At 42.9% G+C, this 24,777-nt stretch overlaps 2 protein-coding genes across 3 annotated transcripts; one reads left to right on the plus strand and one right to left on the minus strand.

The window, feature by feature from the left end:
- Nucleotides 1–670: 670 nt before the first annotated feature.
- Nucleotides 671–3,311, plus strand: gpx3 (glutathione peroxidase 3). The gene is made up of 5 exons (XM_080840183.1): nucleotides 671–812; nucleotides 1,605–1,752; nucleotides 1,840–1,957; nucleotides 2,375–2,474; nucleotides 2,672–3,311. Exons 1-5 carry the CDS (start codon nucleotides 729–731, stop codon nucleotides 2,876–2,878), a joined length of 657 nt encoding a protein of 218 aa, XP_080696309.1. The 5' UTR covers nucleotides 671–728; the 3' UTR covers nucleotides 2,879–3,311.
- A 603-nt stretch (nucleotides 3,312–3,914) lies between these two features.
- Nucleotides 3,915–24,174, minus strand: tnip1 (TNFAIP3 interacting protein 1). Of its 2 annotated transcripts, none has more exons than XM_080840338.1 (18): nucleotides 22,954–24,174; nucleotides 19,759–19,939; nucleotides 18,720–18,869; nucleotides 18,222–18,313; nucleotides 17,926–17,994; nucleotides 16,782–17,000; nucleotides 16,506–16,600; nucleotides 16,000–16,144; nucleotides 15,177–15,269; nucleotides 14,580–14,645; nucleotides 12,847–12,978; nucleotides 11,053–11,181; nucleotides 10,066–10,194; nucleotides 8,388–8,513; nucleotides 8,005–8,085; nucleotides 7,357–7,569; nucleotides 6,701–6,785; nucleotides 3,915–5,811 (listed from the first exon to the last, which is right to left on the minus strand). In XM_080840338.1, the coding sequence occupies exons 2-18, from the start codon at nucleotides 19,904–19,906 to the stop codon at nucleotides 5,750–5,752; spliced, it is 2,034 nt and encodes a 677-aa protein (XP_080696464.1). In that variant the 5' UTR covers nucleotides 19,907–19,939; nucleotides 22,954–24,174; the 3' UTR covers nucleotides 3,915–5,749. The 2 variants fall into 2 exon arrangements, with proteins under 2 accessions (XP_080696464.1, XP_080696463.1); XM_080840337.1 differs by lacking the exon at nucleotides 22,954–24,174 and adding an exon at nucleotides 21,527–21,599.
- Between the last annotated feature and the right edge of the window lie 603 nt (nucleotides 24,175–24,777).

A 24,777-nucleotide genomic window follows, 5' to 3' on the forward strand; every position in this document is an offset into this window, starting at 1 on the left:
TTTAGGGAACCAGGGGCTGTTCTATGAATTTTCTAAGGCCACCATATTTCAGGACTTTACACATGCCCTACTGTTCACATTCCTAACCCAAACGTTACTAAGTTGAACACTAGAATAATTGTGTATTCAAAACAACTCCTGACGCAATGTTTTCTGGCAGCACTGTGACATGAACTTAGGTGACTGCAGAGGCAAACAGTGTGCCCACTCCCTTTCTGATAGCTAAGTGTTGTTGCTGGTGAGTCATAGGAGGGTTGTTGACTTAAATAGCTCGCTCCTGTATACTAATGGCGTAGCACAGTTGCATTAACTACAGGGTCCATTACAAGGCTGGTCTCTTTTTTTTAAAGAATTCACTCTATCCTCACATTCTAGAAGGCAGGCATGGTAACATGTCACCCTTTTTGAAAAGTAGCTACTTGAAATATTCATGACCTCAAAAAATGTGTTCCTAATCATGATTCATGTTTATTCGCACAGTCCAGATGTTTTATTATGAAATAAATGGCCTGTGACACATCTGTGGCAAAATGGTAAATAAGTTGCGTAGCCAGTGCTAAATATGCTTTTCAGAACTTGATTTTGATTGGTCAGTGATACAAAAAAAAAAAGTGCGTCACCTTATCATTGCAGCGAGTGGAGTCACCATACAAAGAGAGGCAACCATATTCTAATGATATACTAACCACGTCTCTGGGGAAAGGGTTCACAATCCAGCCTCCTCTACCATGGGGAGCCGAGAGAAACAGTGGATTGTCCCGGTGGTTCTTTTAGGACTGCTTCAGTTGAGTATTGGAGATCCAAATAAGCAGGTAATGCCTTTCCCCCCTTTTAATTTAACAACTGTGTCAATTATAACGACATAATTACTAATTACTAACTACTTGAGTGATGTCCGAATATCAATTGATATGAGATAGAATAATACAGAAATCATAGATTGCTAAATCTAGATATACATTTGACTATGCGTTAACAGCTGTTTTGGTAAATTAAAATCAGCAGCAAGTGTAAGGATATCCCATTGTAATTCACGGAAAGATGAATATGAGATGATAACATAATACCCGATTACAATACCCGATTACATAATACCCACAATATCTGTTTCTGTATAAAGAAAATTGCGAGAATTAAACCTAAAAGCGACAGTAGCCCTCCCCCGTGCTGGACATGTTGCGCTTTTCTGGCAACGAGTGGACAACATGCTGGCAGGTGAAAGCTTAGCAACAGGTTACCACAGAAACTAAAAGGAAAAGGAAAATAGAGAGAACGATGGTTTTATAGGTAACTGCAGTTCTACTGAATGCTTAATAGTGACAAATAGCCTTGACAAATATTTAACATCCAGGCGTAGCCACAAGCGACAGTCAGTAGATATAGTTCGACAAGTAGGCTACTTTGTCATGCTGGCGTTAAACAGGCCTCATTATGTCGAATTGACTTATTGTGATCACATAACATATTATTCTAAATTGTGGCACAACGTTGATATCAAGTTGAGCTCAATATCTGTAAACCTGATACGACTGTGTTTTAAACACTTACGAGAGCGCTTGGCTTTGCAAATTGGACTAAAATGTGTGACGTACTTCATTTAACAGATTTGCTCTCCCACCTCGGGCACCATCTACGACTATGGAGCTAAAAATATAAATGGGTCTGAATACATCAATTTAGGCCAGTACGCTGGGAAGACGGTCCTCATTCTAAATGTTGCAGCTTATTGAGGACTAGTTTTCCAGTATCTGGGTAAGTCACAAACAAATGTTAATGTTAAGATATAGTCAGGCCAGAATGCTGACATGATGCTGACATTCCTCTGGTGTCTTTTCACAGAACTGAATGCACTACACGAGGAGTTGAAAGGTCATGGATTCACCATTCTTGGGTTTCCATGCAACCAGTTTGGCAAACAAGAGCCTGGAAGCAACGATGAAATTCTGCCCACTCTAAAGTGAGTAGGGTACCTATTGTTTGCTTTAATTACCGGGAACAGTAAAGTCAGCCTTAGTGCCATTAAGCTGCACAATGTGCCAGGGCGCATTAGCCATATCAGATTTCTATATGGAAGAATGGACCGATAGATGGTGCTGGAATCCATTCATCAATCATCATGGCTTAATCAGTAAAAGACCCACAATTTGCCTGTTTCCTGCAGATAGTGTATGCAGCTTCATCTCTCCCTCAACTCCCATTCATTTTGGAGGGAATTTAAGACAGACCACCATTTTACAATGACTTCACTGAATGTCTGTCAAACTTTGTAGGCCAAGGGAGAAGATTTCACTGCCTGTATAATACATGTTTCCAGATCCAGATGTAAATCCATGACAAGGTTACTCTAAACATAGTCAGCCTTGTGTTCTTTTAGGTACGTACGCCCGGGCAAAGGGTTTGTCCCCAACTTCCAGCTGTTTCAAAAAGCTGACGTGAATGGTCTGTATGAACAAGGCCTCTTCACATTCCTCAAAGTAAGTAACTTCATACAATCTTTTGTGAAACACTATCATGAAACAAAGTTTAAACAAAGCAATTCAAATTGCAGTAGTGTCCATTCTTTGCAGATTCACAATGCAATATGCCTATACCTTCCAAGATTTAATAGATTATTTTGAGGCCTGCTTTGCACTGTTGGTAATTTAAAATGTAAATCTCTCCTTATCTTTAGAAAACTTGTCCACCTGTTGGTGAGAGCTTTGGGAATCCCACGAACAGGCTGTTCTGGGATCCTTTCAAGGGGAACGACATCAAGTGGAACTTTGAGAAGTTCCTGGTTGGGCCAGATGGCAAGCCTGTGATGCGGTGGTTCCCAAGGGTGAACGTCTCTGACGTCCGAGCAGACATCCTGAAATATTTCCAGAAACTCTACTCCTAAATACAAAACATACTCCATCTACCCTCCAACAACAAGAACTGCCCTCCGATAACTATTTCAACATGTCAAATTACAATATGACTAAATGATTGCAGGCTCTTGAAAACAAAACAAAACAAAAAAACGTAGACAAATGTCAGAAATCAATGTCCTCTGTGTTTTTCTGTGATGCCATGTGTTTTTCCCTGACAGCAGTAGGCAGTGGCGTTGGTGAGGAGGTGGGAGAGTAGCCTGTTAGTGACGGTGAGGTCTGAAAGCAGAGATCCTGTGGGGCCTGACCTGAGGGCCGCAGGGCCAGAGTGCCTCTTAGTGCATTCAAGACACTCTGGAGCCCCTGTGGAGCCAGGCCTCTTTCCCCAGTACCCACCACCGTACTGCCTACTGAAACATGTCATGTCTTTGCCTTCAATTAAAATAATCTCTCTAAGCAAAACACCCACTTGAGGAAATGTGTTTAATTAAATGCACAGAATGAGTTGAGAAGACAGTCGAGAGCAACACAAGGTGTAGCAGTAGTAGTATTTTTTTTCTAGAAGTTGAAAATTCATAACCATCCTCTGTGACTTTAATCTGAGCTCAAAGCCCAACTACACCCTCTAATCATTTTGAAAAATGCTAAAAAGTGGACAAGGGGCTGAGAGAGGGAGCAACGTGGGGCTGAGAGTGTGGACGTAAACTCCTGAGAATGAAAATGAGACCTCACTTACAGGCTGGGAAATGGGAAGGTGGGGGTGCAGATAAATCGTAAATACCAGCAAACTCGTCAGCATTAGCTTTGCAAGGTTCAGTATGATTTTTAACGGTAGATCGCGTTTTGACCCATTTTCAACCCCGAAATGCTGCCAATATTAACACCAGCACTGATGTATTTCATCACAATACAGTCATGCCCTTTGGTTTACAGCAAAAAAAAAACATTTTAAAGGTTGCAGTTCCACTTTAAACAGCATTAACGTTCTCTTTAGATAATGTTTGAGGGTGGGAGGAACTATAGTCACAAAAAAGCATCAATAACATCAAGTATCAACTGAAGAAACACATTTAGAATATATTTATTATGCTAGTCAAATACAAAAGGGGTTTCACATACATAAGATGTGCTTTCGCCTACTAGGGAGAAAAGGTCACTCCAAAAAGCACAAAACTACAATCCAGTCAAAGTCACAGCTATACCAGTAAAGAAAGCAGACATTTCAAAGTGCATTTCAACTGACAACCCTTCCACTTGCAAATCACAAGGAATTTGATAAACTCAAACTGTTGAATTCAAACTCAGCTGTACTGTGCCTTTCCAAAATAACTACGTAGCCGTTTTCATGTTTATTTACAGGATACTTATTATACCATTCTGACAGCAAGTCTGATTGCACTGCAATTCCAGAGATCTCAGGGGGAAAGTAAATTATTTTTATATGCAGGAGCTGAACGATATTGTTACACTGATCTAGTTTACCTTTACTTTAAACACTCCAGGGCTTTGACAGTCTGTCCATGGAACACTTTTAGGAGGCATTGAATGAAGCCCCTAATCGGCTCTGGTTTTCAGGTGTTTTGATGTCAACAAACTCGTTCTTACGGGCGATGCTTACGTCATGTCAACAAAAGGCAACTTGCAAGTGGAGCTGGATGTACAATAATATAAATCACACTGCGTCTTTGTTACAGCAAGACACGCTGAGCAGAGGAAAACAAAATAGTTACAATGTACCCACCACCACCAAAAGTTGCTCTCGCTTCACCACAGGTTTTGCGGGTCTTGCAGAGCAACTACTGATATGCCTAATGGTACGACTAGCTGCTGCTGGTTAGTGGTTAGCTCGAGCTTCGACAGAGCCACAGAAAGCAGGTCCCATGTCAGGTCTCGATGTGACGGGACGCTCTGATAATGAATCGAAGATCTCACCTTTGTCTATGCGAGCAGGAATGGCCCTCAGATTAAAGCAGTAATTGTCTCCTGGCCGCCTCATCATCAGAGCTCCCTGTTAAAATCTCTTCATGGCTTCCAAATCAAAAGGGAAGAGGGAATGGGACCTGCTTTCGTGTAGAATATTGCGGATTCTAGCTCCTTGTGTACACACTGATATGCGCACACTTTAAAGCGATCTTTCAACAGCTACAATATACAGGAGGGGGAGACACTGACAAATACACAAAGAACATCATTACTTAGAACAATTAAACAATAGTCTATGTGAAACAGATTATAAATAATAATAATAATAATGATAAATCATTGGTAATTCACATCCGTATGATCAAATAAAAACAAAATCCTCTGAACATCAAAAGCACAACAAATTATACTAACTCAGTGGGTGAACATCTAAATTACAACCGGTAACTAACTGGCAATCTTCTAATGATAACATTCCAGAGGAATGCCATCAGTGCCGCTGGACATGCTATTAAGCATGGGGACTTTCCCTTCTCTCCATTTCTGACTACGCCAACATTCCAACAAAAAACAAAACAATATTCCTCAATTTACGTTCATGTCAATTATATGATGTATGTGTCATTTATGTTAAGCACTTATTGACTGGCTATGGTAATGATTTAGATTCTTTAAACCCTCGGTTCCTGCATAGAATTTTAGAACGCATATAATTTAAAAAACGGTAAAAGTAATACAAAGTTCAATAAATCAAAACGGAAAGAAAATCCAAAATAATATGTCTATATACTCTTGATAGGGGAAAAAAAAAACAGTGTCTCACAAATAGCCTTATAAAACTGAAGTATAAACAACATTACAATATAATATCGATCCAGTAGGAACCTATAGTTCTGAAAATCACACCATGCCAACAGAAATGAAACTGCATCATGCTACTAGCTCGATGCCGTCCCAGGGACAGGCAGGTCGGACCACTAGTGCTTCCCGGGGTCGTTGGCCTGGCGATCCCTTTTTCCGTAGCCTGATGCGCTGGCATCTGATGGCACAAGAGAAGGGTAGATGTCAATAACCACATCGAGTCCTCGTGTCACATTGTAGACATGTCTGTTTCTTTTTTTTCCTTCTTTTGCCTGTACCTGGATACATTTCTCTAATGTAAACCCTGTGTTAAAGCAAAGCAACCCTGTGTTGTGCTAGACTAAAGTGCCCTCAAGACTTGAACACTGCAGGAGCCTACCCCCTAGTGTGCTGTGACGCAACATACTTCCATTCCAGAGCCCTGGAATCGTGTCGTTTCGTTTTTTGAAAAAAAAAAATAGGAGAAATTATCATTTTAGTCATTCCCACAGAAATTATACATCCTTATAACCTTGTTAACACCAGGTATAACTCTATTCTGATATGCTGAGGTGTTAAAACATCAGTTACAGACAGATATCTCATTGTTTGTGTACAGCACAATCAGCTAAGGATCCTGTGCCATCTCTGAAGCTTGTGTTGCCTCTCTCTTTCGAATGGCCACTGTGATAACACTGTGCTTTGAACATGCTAAATGCTCTATGTAAATAGAGGTCATGGTGTCCACATAGGGGCCACTGGATCTGTTCTCCATCAGAGAGCACTTCACAGATCATAAGAGCGCCAGAGCGGGACAGCCCTTAAAGTGTTAGCCATGTGTGTGTCAGCCAGTGGTGTGAGTGTGTGTAATGTTAGCCTTATGTGTGTCAGCCAGTGGTGTGAGTGTGTGTAGTGTTAGTCTTGTGTGTGTCAGCCAGTGGTGTGAGTGTGTGTATTGTTAGTCTTGTGTTTTTCAGCCAGTGGTGTGTGTAGTGTTAGCCTTGTGTGTGTCAGCCAGTGGTGTGAGTGTGTGTAGTGTAAGTCTTGTGTGTGTCAGCCAGTGATGTGTGTAGTGTAGCGTAGCGTACCTGCGTTCTCTGGAGGGGGGCGTGCCGAGTCACCCTGCCCTCTGCTGCCTCGGGGCTGTGGGAAGGATGACTGCCATGGAAAGCCCTGAAAGACAGAGCAGAGGGAGCATCAGCAAAATAGAAATATATTAAAATTGTGTTGAATTTTCCTCTCCTAATCTTCCTTGTTCTGCAACTCATTTTGGATGAAAGCATCTACCGAATGAAGGAATGAAAATGGAAATGTTAGCAGCACCTCCCCAAAATGAGATACTACTCCTGCCACGCAGACCCTGCGATGTTTATGTGTAGCCATTAACACTGTCAGAGATGATACGACACAATGAGATACCAAAGCAGACATTCTACTACGGTGTGCTGAGGAGTGCATCTTTGTTTTATTTGTATTACTTTGATTATCTGTTTTTTGTAGTTGACAACCAAGTAACGAGCAAACACACATCTTTAATAAACCAGGACCTGTTATGAGTATATTATGTTGTGGTACTACTGATAATCAGTTACTTTACAGATGAGAGTGTGTTGGACAAAGAAATGTGCAGGCTGGGATGGTGATCGGTTGTGTGCGTGGTGTGTGTGTGTGTGTGTGTGTGTGTGTGTGTGTGTGTGTGTGTGTGTGTGTGTGTGTGTGTGTGTGTGTGTGGAAGGGCTCTTACTGGGTTGACGGGCTGGAAGTCTCGTCCGGGAGCCGTGCTGATGTTGGGCATGCGGGGAGGGAAGTGGATGGGCCAGCCCTCAAGGCCCTGGTGGCCTACCTGCACGAACGGGCCGCAGTACGGGGGGCTCAAGGGGCCGTTAGGTGCTGCTGTCGCCGCCGGCGCCGCTGGCCCAGTGGTGGGGTCGGAGGTGCGGCGCTCAGGCTGGCCGTCCTAGAAGGTTTCCGAGGATAACATACGGTCAGTAAACTCCCGAGGATAACATACGGTCAGTAAACTCCGAGGATAACATACGGTCAGTAAACTCCGGGGATAACATATGGTCAGTAAACTCCGGGGATAACATACGGTCAGTAAACTCCGGGGATAACATACGGTCAGTAAACTCCTGGGATAACATTCGGTCAGTAAACTGCACTGGCCGACATGAAATACCTCACGTGAGAACCAGGTGAACATGAGAAATGACCACACAGTTGAAATAAATAAAATTTAAACTACGTTTTAGAAATGCTAATACATATAGTGCAACAAAAACATAGAGTAAAACAATGAATAAACAAATTGTGGTTGTTGATAGTAAGGTAGAATGGTTACTTTATATGCCACAGGGTGGCGCTCTTCCACAAGGTTAGAGCTGAGTGTTACCTGCTTGTGATGCATCTGCAACCTCTCCAGCTTGCATCTTTCTGAGCGCTCTCTCTGACACTCATTCTGGGCTTGGTGGAGCTTTAAAACAGAGACACATATAAACTTATTCACACACTCTCATATTCTCATACGAAAAACCTGATACCGAAACTAGTTTATGATCGGTGTGACTGTTGGTAGAAACATGAGTAAACCACAGCTATTTTCAATATTTACTGTAAATACGGATCTATTTACATGGTGGAATTTTGTCGTCATTCTCTCACAACAGATATCGCTTGTGATGAAACTGCAGAAGTATAAGCCACCCTTAAGAGATGGGGAGGGGACTAGAGGGAGGGGATTTCTATGCCTCTAAAAAAAAAAAACCTAGCACCAACCTGATTGGTCAGATTAGTCATCTGACCCTGGAGTCTTTCTACTTGTCGACGAAGGTCTTCCTTCTCCTCGTTCATCCTTTCCCGGTCACTTCTCTCCTTCCTGAAGTCCTCTTCGAAGATTTTCACCTGCGACGAAGAGCAATGAACGTTCATCACAATGAGTGAACCAATAACATCACTCCCTACCAGCCAAAGCAAACACACATGCAATCCAACTCGTTACGGCCAGGCTGAAAAGCCAGGGCATACTCTTCTTTCCATAACAACCCTTAACCTCAAACTGAGGACACTGATTTTATCAAGGAGACAAAACCTTAAAAGCCATAGTCACGCTATGTCTGCATCATTTAAAGGGATAGTTCGGTTTTTAAGACATGAATCTGTATACCTTCCCCGTCACCAGTGTCATGCAATCATGCATCACTTACCCCCGACAGCGTCCTGTGAGCAGAGTTCTCGTCCAGTTTTGGTCAAACCGAAAGTAGTCCGGCAGGTTTCCAGACCCAGGAAAGTAAAAGGTTTCTCTTCCCAAAACATTATGTGTTCAAAAGAGTGATATATTTGCATCCCAAAACCGTTGTAGTGCAAAAAGTCACACCTCGTTATCACTTGGCCCTATTTTCAATACGCTCGATACTGCAGAGTCTACGGCAGATACTACTAGAGAGTCTACCTGTTTTATTTCGCGAAAGTTGATTCGAGAAAGTTTGATTCACCAAAGTTGCCTGAGAGAAACGTCCATCACAGGAAAACGATGAAAACTGAGACAACATTTGATAAAATTGACATAAAGCATCGTTTTTTTGTGATGGACGTTTCTGTCAGGCAACTTTGGTGAATCAAACTTTCAAGAATCAACTTTCAAGATTCAAACAGGTAGACTCTCTAGTAGTATCTGCCGTAGACTCTGCAGTATCCAGCGTATTGAAAATAGGGCCAAGTGATAACGAGGTGTGACTTTTTGCACTACAACGGTTTTGGGATGCAAATATATCACTCTTTTGAACACATAATGTTTTGGGAAGAGAAACTTTTTATTTTGCTGGGTCTAGCAAACCTGCCGGACTACTTTCGGTTTGACCAAAACTGGACGAGAACTCTGCTCACAGGACGCTGTCGGGGGTAAGTGATGCATGATTGCATGACACTGCTGACGGGGAAGCCATACATATTCATGTCTTAAAAACCGAACTATCCCTTTAAGCCGTCGGTCAACACATTCATTTCCAAGTTTACCTCAGTATGATAGCTCTCGGAATACCCCAAGTCAAAGGGAAAAATTCACCTGTGATGGATGCTCTTTTTCACCTTGCTGAACACTGCCTTTGCCACAGTGATGCACAATTAAATGTGTTGAAGATGTATCTTTTGATTAAAAGCCAAACCAAGACCATCTAGAACTTCACTATCAACAAAATATCAAATCTAACCCAGATCTGACCTTAGAGATAAATATTTGGATTACCTATCTTCAACAATGTTTCACAAAACCAGAATTACCCTAAAACAGAACAGAACAAAGTTCAATATCCCCCTGATCCTACGGTAATGGGCTTGTGGTTAGGGGATCTTACAAAAAATGGTTTTACTCAAACACTCCACAGATCCTGGGCAACCACATTAAACTGTGCTAGGCTGATTTACTGAATGATAGCAGGAGATTAGGGGAGGGGTTTACCTGCTCTTTTAACACGGCTATTTGTGTGAGGGCCTCCTGGTAGCGCAGGTTCATGGCCCCGTCGCCCAGGTTCATGCCCGGCTGCTGAGCCGTGGAGGGAGAGTGTAGGTTCAGAGCCTCTTCCAGGGCCTGCTTAGAGAGACACACACACACGCACACCCACACACACACACACGATATACTAGAAGTTAGATCTTGCAGTTGCCAAAGCCATTTATTTTAACTCTGAAGTGTTAGCGACTGGTATAATAAGCTACACTTTAGGAGAGAGATTGATTCCTTCCCAGTCCCTGTGTGTGTGTTACATTTTAGTGAGCGCTGCCTGAAAAGGACTGAAAGTCATTGTGCCTTATAGTTTATAGCTCACACAGTCTACAATGGCCATGAGACACTTTTACGGAGTAACACTTTCATTGCAATTTTTTTCCCACAAACCAATACGTGGCTGACTCTCCAAAGATGACGACAGTGGTGGAGATGCTACAGAAGCTAAATGCAGGAGTTGAGCCTGGAGCTGTTTATATTAACAGCAGAGACTGCACTAAAGAGGCACAGACACACAGAGAGACGACTTACAAGAAAAACAATACAGCTAGTGAGAGGCAGTGATACCTCTGAACACCTCTGTAGAAAACTATGGCTTTCTATGATGCATCAGGGTGCGTGTGTGTGTGTGTTTGTGTAGTTGTGTGAGTGGGAGAGAGACATTAAAGCAGATTAACATTTGTTATGAAGATCTCTCTGAAGAGATGAAGTATAAATGAGTAAGTCGATGTGTGCGTGTGTGTGTGTGTGTATGGGCACGATTACACCGAGGCGCGTTGCTAAAGGCGCAGACGCTTTAAAAATGCCTTGGCAAAGCATTGTGTGTATTCATGTATGCGCGTTTGTGTGTGTATTTATGTGTACGTGCGTGCGTGCGTGCGTGCGTGCGTGTGTGTGTGTGTGTGTTCTTGTGCGTGTGTGTGCGCATGTGGCTGCGCTAACCCGGTTCAGGCGCTGGATCTCTTTCTCCTGGTACTCCCTCTGCTTGGTGAGTGGCAGCAGCTGGTCCTGCAGGTAGCGAACCTTCTGCTTCAGCTCACACGTCTCTGAGGTCAGACACTCCTTCTCACCCTACACACACACACACACACACACACACACACACACACACACACACACACACACACACACACACACACACACACACACACACACACAATTCTCTTCAGAAAGCGCTACATAAAAATATAATGTTACTATGCTTTTCAGTTGTGTAGGTCTTACATACACCATTCCATTACTATCTTAAGTACTCTCAGAAAGTATAAAAATTGCTTTTTCATGTGTTGTTAAATACATAAGTGCTGTTTGTACCGATTATGTGTGTATGATACTTTCCCCCGTGTCTAAATGGTTAATATATTTCCCCCCAACAAATGTCAGATGTGATTCAGATACAACACAGCAGGTAAAGGCACAGTCTGCCATTGTAAACCCAAACACTATTTTGTCAAATTCAGCCAATCGCGCCTCGTTGTTCTCTAGCTGTCCACTCAGTGTTTGCGCTCGGACCGAGCCATAAACAATCCCAGCCAATCAGCACGGTGCTTCAGGTGCACGGTACTGAAAGGTGTAATTTGAAGGCTATTTTGCTTGAAAATCAACAACCTTTTGCGAAACTGAATTAAGGACTGCATTTTTGACAATAGCCATCGTTTGTTTCTATGCGTCACAGAAGACTATATTTAAACACTTCAAGGAAACACACAAGAATAAAGCCTATGCTATATACTACACACCAGTAGTCAGTGTATGCAAACTTCACCTCACAGTGAAACCTCACATCATAAAATCCCCAGCCACTCAAAAAGGCACATGAACTTGTAGGAAATGAGACTACAAAAGTTCTGTCTCGTTGAGGTTCTGGGACAATCACCACCACAACTGCTGTTGTTGTTGTTCTTCTGATTTTGAATCAGTTTTTACTACAGGTGAGACTCACGAGGGAAAGGGAAAAACTGATTCCATGACCAGAAGGAAGTGATACTAGGAAGCGTAACATGTGAAAAACAGGTAAGGAGAAGTGTACTATCTAGTATGCTAAACAGCACACTAAGTATCAGACCACCATGTGAGATCTACTAAAACATGGGTTTCTTCAATTCTTTCAACGATCAGATCTCAAGCCTTTTTGTAATCACATCCTTTCTAAAGTGATGGGGCATATACATAAATACATTCATGCATACACATAATTCATACTTTTGGTGATTTTGTTATGGTTTGGGTAAGACCCGGTGACGAACAATGTTTTCCCCTTCTGGGAACACACTCGATGCCAAGTGTAGAGCTCATGCCAGCTACTGTGCCTTGTCTTCCCCACAGCAGAGTGCCGTGGCAGAGAGAGCTGTCAGCACCAGCCGGGGTAATACAGGCAGATAGCCAGCAGCCCCAGGGTAATTCCTGTGGCCCGCACTACATATTCGGCTTTCATTGTAAGAAACGCTACCGAGCTTGAACTGCTTGCATCAAAAAACGTGGCACTTCCCAGGCGCCCAAATCTAATGGCAATGGGGTTCTGTTTACACGAGACGTGCGAGTGCCAGAGCACCTGATTCTCTCCTGGACCGCCCGAAAGCCAGTGGGTAAATAACAACTCAATCATTCTTAATGAGTGTAAATACCCCTCCGCTGGGACCAGTGGCTGGGGGGGGGGGGGGGGGGGGGGGGGGGGGGGGGGTTGGTGGGGATGGGGTAGCAGAGAGTCGAGGCAAGCATGCTGGGTGGGATGTTCACCTGCACGTTCTCGATCTTGGACTTGGCCAGCAGCAACTTCTTGTCGTAGTCGCGCTGCCTCTGCTCACGCTCGGCCTCCAGCTCCAGCACGGCCTTCTGGGAGTCGGCGAGCCTCTGGCGCAGGTCTGTGATCTGGAGAGGAGGAGAGCGGGCCAAAGGGTGAACAAACACATATATTGACTATGTCTATTATCTGATGACGGATCATCAACGGATTAGTTCTACACACAATACATTTGGATTCGGACTTTGGTTTGGATTTGAATGACACATGTTACATAGTTATAGCTGAGGCTATTGCACCAGATGCGGTTAAAAGAACAAAGTTGCTGTTTGACAAAAATCACACAAATCGTGCAATTTGCCATTGATCATGTGTTATTGCCAAACTTATGTGGAAGGTGACAACACAACTGTGTTTCTGTTTAACCAGCTTGTGGTAAACCTGCCTCATGACCAACCTACAGTTGCCTAATGAAAACTTTTATTCACCGTTGAATTTCAGATTCACCCTGTACAGTACTGTGTTCAGGACACTAATCTGATGCACTTTCAGCTTCCTGTTGCCTCAACGCTGTTCTATTCATCTGGTTACAATGGAACCAGTTCCATCGTTTGGCCCACACCTTGTCTGATAGTCCCAGTGTGCCACACGGGACTAGTGAGTACTTCAGTGACTTATGTACCGAACCTCAGAATTACTGTATGGAGAGAGATACTATCTGCTTTCAGACAGACTGTGCTCATTTTTAATACTACCCCTAGAAGCAAAAACATAAGAAATGTTTTCATATGAGTCAGGCAGCTGTCTGGAAACGAACACGCATGTAAACAGGTTCAAAGGCCGGATTTAGTTTTTGTTCCAGTTGGTGTGTTTGTGCGGCGCAGGGCCGCGTGACGTCAACGCGACAACATACAGACACACATACACACACCAAAAAAAAAAAAAAACACCTTTCAACCCTTCAATGGGTAACAGGCCCAATTCGTACATCCAACCACTGCCGTTCTTGTTGCCGTCACCACAGCAGTGAGCAGCCATCTTTATGGGGCCGTGCAGCTCAGCTCCCCTGACGCTTGCACCACCCCCGACCACAGCAGGAAGCTGGCGGGTACCAGAGAGGTGAGGGAAATTCTGTTTGAGGTGTGACAGAAGGGATGTGGAGATGCTTTATCTTTCCTTCACACCAAAGCAGAAAGAGATGGGGCAGAGAGAGAGAAAGAGACTCAGAAAGAGAGGGAGAGAGTAAGAGAGGAGGAGAGAGAGAGAAACTTAGAGAAAGGGGAGACAGATAAAGAGAAGGAGAGAGACATTTCTCCATAGTACTGGACCAGAGCCTTCTCCAGTCCTAAAGAGTGCATCCAGGGCCATGCTCTTGGCTCCATCCCCTCTGCCCAGCCCAGCCCAGCCCAGCCCAGGCTCTCATAGAGCTGGGGTGAGATCAGCAGGAGCAGACTGCATGGCTCTTAAATCTTCTCATACTGTGAAAACGCCCTCCCCCCAAATTTGAGTAAAGTCTAAACTGTTTTTGCAGAAAGCCATATGCGAAAAAGGAAAACATAAAACTCTTGATCGCCAGAGAGAAACACATTTACAGATCAGGTGCAATAATCCTCCGGCGCGCAAACACACACACACACACACACACACACACACACACACACACACACACACACACACACACACACACACACACACACACACACACACACAGAGAGATATGACATATTACCTTCTGTTCAAACTGGGTCTTCATGGCTGTCCACTGCACATCCCACTGTTTGTTCACCTCCAGAACCTGATATTAGACAAAAAACGGATGATAATTAATGTATATATGTTGCGTGTGTGGGTACGTGCATGTATATGTTATGTGTGTGTACGTGGATGTGTGTGTGTGTGTACGTGCGTGGGTGTGTGTGTACGTGTGTGTGTGTGTGTGTGTGTGTAAGTGCGTGGGTGTGTGTGTGTGTGTGTGTGTACGTGTGTGTGTGTGTGTGTGTGTACGTGCGTGTGTGTGTGTGTACGTGCGTGGGTGTGTGTGTACGTGCGTGGGTGTGTGTGTGTGTGTACGTGCGTGTGTGTGTGTGTACGTGCGTGGGTGTGTGTGTGTGTGTGTGTGTGTGTACATGCGTGGGTGGGTGTGTGTGTGTGTACGTGCGTGGGTGGGTGTGTGTGTGTGTGTGTGTGTACGTGCGTGGGTGTGTGTATGTGTGTGTGTGTGTGTGTACGTGCGTGGGTGTGTGTGTGTGTGTGTGTGTGTGTGTGAAGAGTAGAAGACAATGGTAGCACACAAGTGAATATCAGTCGGAAGAGGGAATGGGCTTACATCCTTTCTCTGTTTCTCCAGGAGCCTGATCCTCTTCTCGTACACCTCTGGGTCACAGGTCTTGGCTGGGGTTTTCTCAACCACTTTCCCAGTCTGCAAGGAGAGGAAGAACATTTCCTCTTAGTGAAGACCAATCTGACTAACATTATCGTATTAGGAAATGGATGATACTGCTTTACCACATCCATTTGGGGTGTAGTTTCTTTATTTATTTTTACGATCATTAAGTAGTGTTATTACAGCATCTGTTACACAGCAGCTGAAAGGAAACTCAAATCAAAACTACATTTGTCAGCAATGACTGTGAAACTTACTACAGTTCATTTAAAATAAAGGGAAATGAGTTCAGGTCGGGAGTTTAATAATCAAGGTTTTCCCAGCAGTCAATGGTCAATCTTCCTCAACATGTGGAAATGACGAACAAAGGAGTCCCTGTTCACATTTTTTCCTCTTACAACGATCCCATGAACACAAAGGCAGACTGGAGTAGCTGTTCAGATAGCCACCACCTCCATTACAGGACAGGTTCTCGCAGGGATCATTAAATCAATACCAAAAACTGAACTAACAAATCACAATCCTCACAGGTACGACTCTTAAGATCATGATTGATTTAACCACCTGGGCTCTCCATAGAGAGACTCTCATATATCAGAGTAAGACTTGTAGGACGGTAATAACTCACTTTGTTCAGTCATAACTCTGGACCGCCTCTCCTTTGACATGACTGGCCAAGCATTTTATGACCGCCCTAAGCACTACATAGATTTGTCTTACATAGATAATCTCGGTCCTGATCACCAGGGTACAGAGTTTTGTTTACCTGCTGCGTCATGGCAACCTCCACCTTGGTCTTGACCAGCTCCTCTTTGACGGCTTCTTCCTTGGCTTCGGTCACTTTGGTCTCCGGCTTCTGCACCACCTCTCCACCTCCGGCGATCTGCTCCTTCAGCTTCTGATTCTCCTGCCTGTTGAGGATGTATCGCCAGACCAAAAGTGAAAGTGTGAGTCAAGAGGTGCCTAACTAATACCAAGAATCCAAGAGTTCACAAGGTCAGGTAGTTCAAAGGAAGAGTCTGGACTGAGGGAGGGTCCTTCCCATGGAAAGACCCTAGAATACCAAAAGTAAAAATAAGTCTAGCAAAACCAAAAAGGTTTGTGGAAAGGTTACATTTTGCTTATGTTGAAATGATACTCTGGCGGAGCAGGTAAGCACAAGTATTCTTCTTGGCAGGGTAAATGGTAAAAAGTCAACTTTAAAATGAAACTAAATGTATGTTATGTAAATCATAATAAAAAAAAAGTATGTTGCGAACACAAATGCCATACCGGAGTTGCTCTAAATCACGGTTCCTATACTGCAGATCGTCCTCCATTTTCTTTCGAAGCTCATTATTTTCTTGCCGGAGTTGTTCACAGAGAGTCTACAAAAAGACAGGAAAAATAAACAGATGAGAACTGAAGTGTAAACCGACCCAGGGAGCATGAAGAGACCGCATAAGAAGTGTGTGTGTGTGTGTGTGTGTGTGTGTGTGTGTGTGTGTGTGTGCGTGTGTGTGTGTGGGGGTGCGTGGGTGTGTGGGTGTGTTTTGGGAAGGACCTTACCTGAAGCAGTGAGGTCCTCTGCTCATTCTTCTGCACCTTGGAGGAGAGATGGTGGAACTCCACGGCCATGCGGCCAAGGTGGGCGAGCAGCTGGTTGGGGTTGGACTCCTCGGCGAACACGCTGAAGGAGCTCTCCAGACGCTGCAGCTGACTCGCCAGCTCCATGTTCTCCTGGGGCAGGTGAGGCACTGGCGCAGAGGCAGCAGCAGCAGCGGGAGTCTGAGAGGGAAACACCAGGAAACCGCAGAAGTGGGCAAGTCAGTCAGCCTCAGCCACCCAAGCCTGAGTCATCGCATCCACCTGACTAAGGCTAGTGGTATGGGTTTCCTATGAGGCCGACTATTACACAAAAAGGAATTTCAGATATTGCTAATTGCCCTCAGTGTGAGTGTGTGTGAGTGTGAGTGTGAGTGTGAGTGTGAGTGTGAGCGTGTGAGTGTGAGTGTAAGTCAGAGAGTTTCTGCCTGGTGTCCATTCCTATTATGACTCACACGTGCCATGTGTTTCTATTCATGCCAATCCTGTAGATTCCCTATCGAGTCATACTGGGCAGGCACAAAAGAAAAGTGTCTTGTCACTAACTCAAAAACGAGCCGCCCTGATAAGAAAGATAAAGGATATAGCCAGACGTAACACCACAAGCTCCATAATCAGTCTTCATAAATCCCCTTAATTAAAACAGTTTGAGGAAAAGGTGCAAAGGTCATTGCCCGTGTGCCGGTAAAACATCTAAGAGACAACTTGACCTATTTAACTCGGTTGCTACTCAACAAGGGTCCCCGGCAACCATGGAGCAGAGAAAGCAAAACCTGGGGATGAAATGAAACTTAAGCACTCCTACGCCCACTGCACACCACTCCAAACTCTAAAACTGGACCACTGTTAACTATCATTTTCCAGTCAAGGACACTGAAAAGGGAACCATTACACTTTGAGTTTGAAGAGTGAAAAATGTGTTATTACTTTGTATTTATAATGCTTAAAATCCGAATGCACCTGAATTCCAGAACGTCTCTCAGGTCAACTACAGAAGGCTAACAATTGGCTGACAAATTGTGGGATTCAGCCATTTAGGAAATTTAAAAAGTTTCTGGAATTACAACATTTCCACACATCCCCGAAACCATAAAACACTAGAACGTACCGCTTGAGTTTCTGTGGTGACAGCTCCACGGTCTTCCATATTCACAACCTCAAACTCTGATGACACTTCCTGTAACCAAAATCACACATGTCTGTGAAATGACTGGAGTTTCCTAATTAGATACAAACCCTTATAGGGAGAGAAGACACAAGATTAGCTGATGCACTGCACAAGAAAAGCACAATATTGAGCAACTAGCCAATGTAAGTGTGCCCAATGTAAGTGTGCTCTTTGACAATCAGCATGCATTCATCATTGCGCTGTGATAAAATCTGAGAGAACATATAGTCACGCACATTAAGGTCGGGCTGGACAGCCTTTGCTGTAGTCACGCATTCCCGCGTTTCTGCACTTTCAGCACTCAGATGCGCATGGTGCTTGGCATGGCCTGAGGGACATTTTAGAGAGAGAGAGAGAGAGAGAGAGAGACACCATGAGAACAACACCGCAGCGCACCACAAACCAAAACAATCCAAGCGCATCCCTCTTCAATAGATATCAACATGTTTACCACTCTGAAATCAGGTTGTCAGGAAATGCAGGCATATATTTAAAAACTAACCATTTCAATCTTAAAATGAGCTCAACTCTAACCCTAGATCCACAAATGGATCACACAATTTATATACATCACAATTCTATTTTTATATACATATCTGTCACAATTCAGGACATTTTCAAAATGTAGCTACTGTGAGCTCAAGTAATCTCAAGAGTATGCCATGTAATGTCAACAGTCCCTCCACACAGGACAAGAACAAATGAGAAGATATGATACAAGCCCATCAGCTCACCCTGTGTCTCTGGCTGCACAGGGGCGCCCATGCACAAGCTGGAGGCGAAACTGGAGGTGGAGGACTTGAGAGCCTCGTTGTCCCTGACCAGCTCCTCCACCCTCTTCCTCAGCTTGGACGCCTCCATCTGAGACTCCTCCAGAAGATCTCCTGAGGGACAGATTGTGGAGAGAGACAGAGAGCGAGGGATAGAGAGAGACAAGAGATGAAGAAATAAAACAAAAAAACACATTATGAAATCACTGTCTGAATCTGGCACGCAGCTCCTGTCCGCCCAATACATTCTTCTATGCAATGTCTTTGTGTTCAGATCACATCACATCACAGCATTAGAAGGGAACCGGTCGGGACAAATTTTTTTTTAAATGACTGAGTAAGTTCAAAAAAGGTCACCTCTCAATTCGTGTTTCCAAATTTAGGTGACATGTCTTTGTGCTTTTATTTTACAGTGTCAAAAAGTGCTTTTCAAATGAATTCACAAATCATCAGATAGAGAACTAAATGGATAATTATACACCACCACACACACACACACAGACACACACACAGACACACACACACACAGAGATACACACACAGACACCTTATACTTTTTAGGTTGCAGACCACTGCTGTTCAGTGTTGCATGTATAACATGTATTACATTAGCAAATGCCTTTATTTAAAGTGAGTTACAAAACAGGGGCGCCATTTAGGGTGACTAAATATTACTAGGGTCCCTTTGCCTTCTGAAAGAAGACATAGCACTGTTTTCTTCACTTCTCTTATTTTAATACTGCAATGACTCTTAAAGACTTGACCGGATCAAATGACATCTATGCAAAAAAGGACCTCTGTCTCATAAGGTGAGATGTCCATGTACTGGCATTGTCAACACCTTTCTTCGCCTGGCGAACCGCAAACACCAAATGAATCCGACGCTCCAATTTACAGCATATTCCACACATTTGAAAATAACTGGTACTTGAGACAGGAAAGGAGTGTGAAAGGCTTAATATTGGCTGATGGGAACAGTAATGGCTCAGGGCTGGCTGCTTACCTAGACTCTTCAGGCCCTTCATTCGCTCCCTCAGCACACTGTTCTCCTCCAGAAGCTTCCTGTAGCTACTGTTGCCGCTGGACTCCTCTCGGACCTTGCACTCGCTCCCACCGGGGTCGTAAATTCGGTATGGGCCCTTTCCTTCCATCACTGCCACCTCAACACTGTGCACTCATGATTTCTGAGGCAGAGAGAGATAGAGGGAGAAAGAAAGAGAGAGAGAGAGAGCGAGCGAGAGAGAGACAGGCAGGCAGAAAGAAACAAAGATAGACATACAGTTGAGAGATAGCCCAACATTCATATTTTTTGTTTCCCCCACACTTTAAGACCTGATAAATTCCATTGTTCAGCAAACCTGCCAGGAACTCCTGTAGGCACAGAATAGATCTCAGTCTGTGTACCTCACAAGTGCATTGAACATTTACAATTCAAAGGCTTGACATTTGAATGGCTCCCGTGCAGGGGATTTTTTTAGTTGCTATTTAAAACCAGGTGATTTGAATGGACACGAGAGCTACAGAAAAAAACAGGCACAGTAGCTAAAGGCCCCCCTGGAATAACCAAGGATTATACCCACAATAAAGATGATGTTGTTGAAACGCTTAGGCTAGACTCCTCTATGGTTTTAATGTTTCTTATTATAGCCGTGTCTTGGTATATACTGGCGAGGCAGTCCATTCTGAGCATCCCTGTACGTGCTAAACAACACAGCTACTATATAAATACTGAATGTTCAGATTTCAGATGTTTGTTTATCAGCCACATAATATAGGCCTATATCAAAGTAATGTCCAAAGGCTTTGAATAATTCCGTTGTCTTTTCTCTTCATAGTTTTGTCTGCAAGCTTCATATGCTCTCCACGCACAGAAAAACTGGGATGCTCAACCACAATTTAGCAAAAAATATGGATAGATCCTACAATGAAATGACTACTGGCCACAGGCCAGGTAGAGCAGTTACTAACCAGCTAGCGACTACACAAGATCACATTGCCAATAAAGCCATGACAAGACATCGTGGTTTCTTTTCGTGAAAGGTCGACTGATATAAGTTTTCCAGAGAACCACCGTATGTCAAACTGATAGCTATATTATCCTAGCAGGCTTGGTTCCCTAAACAGCTAAGAAGAATAGCAAGCGTATTGACTAACACTATAACGCTAAACGTTACAAATCATTGCCCGAAGGTAATGTCGATGTAATATGGTGACTAATCGCTCGCAATTGGTACCCAGTGACTTGACAATACGAGCTAGCTAGCCACCATAGCAAGCTTTGATAGCTATATGCAAAAAGGTACATAACAAACAAGAAATCATCTGGTTGGCAAGCTACTTTTCAAATAGGTATGGTTGGACGACAGGTCGCAACATTGAGGTTAATCTTCCACATAACGTTACAGCTGATGGGGCCCATCAAGCAAGACATCGTAGTATCCCTAATCATGATTTTTGGGTTTTACACACAAAGCAGTAACTGTTAGCTAAATTTGGCTAAGTTAGCTATTGCCAAATGGCTAACGATATTTTCTTGAGAAGATATCAGACATACAGCACAATCGGCTAGCAACTGGCTAACAACAGGTGATGTACAACCTGATCGTTAATGTTAAATACCTCGTTCAGTTGTTGACTAAACGGTTAAAGATACTTCCTACGACAAAAAAAGTCATACAGTACAAGCCATCCCTATGCGAACATAAACAAACAATGGCCTCTATAACAAATAGGCACAGGTTACAATTCAAAAGACACCGGAGACTAGCTACCTTCAGACGGAGACGTATGTTCGTTTATCCAAAAATTTGCGGAAGTGGTCCATGTCGTAACCTGGGAAATTCCATTTAACACTTGATGTAAACAGCCGTGGTTGACAGCCCAGTGAGCCAATGCCGAGCTTCATATTGCTTGCTTATTTTAATTTTTAAAGACAAAGTTCAGAATTATCGGCTTAAATGACAAAAGTGTTAAAGTTAGTGTTGATATGTTTTAGAGGAGTTATTATTCGACTGGAATGTGAAATTACTGATGACTAATTACTGTGAATTTTCAAATGGTAAATGTTTTCTTTTTAAAATCTTTATCCTTATGAAATACATTTCCGAACCAATATATGAGTTGGTCCAGGCCACTTCCATAAAGAGGGCTTAACAATGTTTACTGTGATTACGTTTTATTTGTACTTAAGTCTGGTAAAGGAATTGTTTGTGCGTGTTAACCACAAATGTATTGATCGAACTCATTTTAACTTCCTAAAATGTTTTAATGATGAATTGCTATAGACCATGTAGGCTTACCAAAACTAAACGTCATTTCAGATGCTGTTGAATATCCAAAAATTGTTTAATGCCTGACAAAGTAACCTAACTTACTGTCTGGGTAGCCTAACTTGCACATGCTACTGTCAAGACAGGACTTTATTGTAGGCCTATTTTATTTTCCAGGTTTATTTTGTTTGACAAATCTTTAACAAACATATATTGCCCTGCAGATTGCAAACAGAAATAAAATACATATCAAGCCTTATAATCTCCAGAATTAGGCTACTGGTGGTGAGTGTTTAAAGTTCACTGGCTGCTGCACAGACTTAGCAGAAGTCCTAACAAAGATGTTGTTGCTTATTCTTGTTTAACTGTATTAGTATTAGTATTAGTATTGGATACTTAAAATTATAGCACAAAGAATTCCTATGATATAAAATGTCAAGCAACAAATACCGTATAAACTGAAATGTATAATTTATAATGTCACCAAAGCACTACTCCCATCAATATGTGAACATTCACATCTGTATTATCATATAACTATAGTTGAGCACAATGTATTCGTGTCTCCAGCAAGATTGCCTCTGTTCTTATAACTGAACCCCACACCGGTTCACACGACTCATACAAAATAATAATATATACTAAGTGAGTGTAACATTATTTTTTTTTATTATAAAGGATATATGTGATCATTATGATAACCAAATCCATATCATTCACATACTTAGTAAACAAAAACGACCCCTGATTGCCGTACATGTTGTACAATCTGTCTCAAAAAGGAGGGAAGATACAAAATTCTACAAAACACAGGGGACATTTTCAGCAACCACAAAATAAATAGCATTAATATTATTATGAATTAAAACAGCATTAATATAAACTGAATCACGATTTTTATTGTATGAAAATACAAAACAAACACTCACCTACACACTTTAGCTTGTGTCCGAGAGGCGTTTTTTAAGGAAACTGGTGGCTGGGGGGGAAGCGAATTCACTGTGTATTTAGACAGCCAGGGGGAATTCCCACATAGTGAAAGGCCCTGATATTTTCAGCTCGAAAAGGGGGACCTGGTGTCTGTCCAAGAAGTTCAGTTGCTCTAGTTAAGTGTTACCAGAAAACAGCAACAGTTTGTACCATTATGTGTGCTGTTCGTCCCCTACAATAAAAAACATACTATTTAAATTCTACTCTCTGGCTTCCAAGGCGTATTGAAAATATTCTGGGGTTTATAACTGAGCAGAGAGAGGTTAAAGTGGTCTGAAATGAACAAGTGTACCAGTGCATCTTTTCCCTAAAATACTTTCTCATTGCTTATTCGAAACACTAAATAGTGAGGCATTTGGAACAACCACGACTGGGCAAAGTGTCAAATTAAAGAAAGAAAGCTTGACATTGCCGCTTCCCTTCAGAGAAAAATCCCTGTCAGAACATTACACACCTGCATCCTTATATTTTCCAGCCCGAGGCAACAGAGTTTGGACAGCACACTGTTTTCTTTTGATGCCAATTTCTATGTTGATTTGTTTAACTATTACACAAATGTACATGCATTGCCCAATGAGCTTGCATGGAATACGCGACTGAACAGTTAGGCTTACTTTCCTATTGTAGACAGTTAGAATAGACACAATGTCTTAACAGTCAAAACCGTGAAAAGATTCTGTGTGGTGATTCCATCAGTGTTTTCAGTACTGATCATGGCGAGAAACAGCAAACACATCTGCATGAGTAGATGACATTATCAACCATACTTTTATTCAAACTAACGTCAACAAATGTGCTACTCTGCTGTTCCTTTCTGCACTGTGACTGCAAATCCGCTGCACACATTACTGATGTTGCGACGGATTTTGGCAGGGGATTTCCTAGCCTCACTGTTTTTTTTTTTTTTCCTTCCTTTCCTCTTTTAACTCAAAGATGGCCTGACAACAGCTGCTCTCACACAGGCATATGTGGCCAGACAGAGAGTGAAGTAGGGTGGTGAGGACTGCCTTTGTCGGGGCTGTTCTTGTCAAGCACTCAAAATATTATAGTGACATATGACACCACTGTCAGTGCCACCACAGAAAGTCAGGAATCAGGAACCATCAGGGGGTGTGATTGGGGGTAATCATAAACATTCCCAAGAAGTGGTGTGTGTGTGTGTGTGTGTGTGTAGGGGGGGGGGGGGGGGGGGGGGGGCAGGAAGGGCACATGGGTGTGGGATAGAGAGGGAAGCACATGAGTGAGGGACAAAAGGCAGACTGTGAATGTCCATCTTCAAATCAACAAAAACATCCTCAGTTATCGGAAACAAAACTTTGGCGTCATGTATCTTGTGGTGGCTTGTGGAGACAGGATTGGACATATTCTTTAGTCGTAAACTAAGATTGATTGACAGACAAGCAGATCCAGTACAAGTTGTTCTTCGGTTGATTAAAGTTCAAAGTACTGAAATGATATAACATTTAAAAACCAGTACAACTCAATTGAGAATAGTAAACCATGAAATGTAAAAGGCATTAAACTACATTTGCAGTTTATGCAGTCATACATTACAATGGGGAATTTTCACAGTCTAACAAGCTAATCATTAAAGAGGGCAACACAATTCATCATGGTGATTCACATCTAGAATGGAGGTGAATGGAGAACTACGCTCTCTCAGATTGTACTCTGTTATAAGGCACCAAATCTATTTCTATTGTTTACAGTACACCAGCAGAACAAAGAGCGACTAGTAATGCAGACATTGGCAAACCCAGGGA

Source organism: Sprattus sprattus (assembly GCF_963457725.1).
Source record: "Sprattus sprattus genome assembly, chromosome: 6".
In the NCBI taxonomy this organism is placed as follows: domain Eukaryota; kingdom Metazoa; phylum Chordata; class Actinopteri; order Clupeiformes; family Clupeidae; genus Sprattus; species Sprattus sprattus.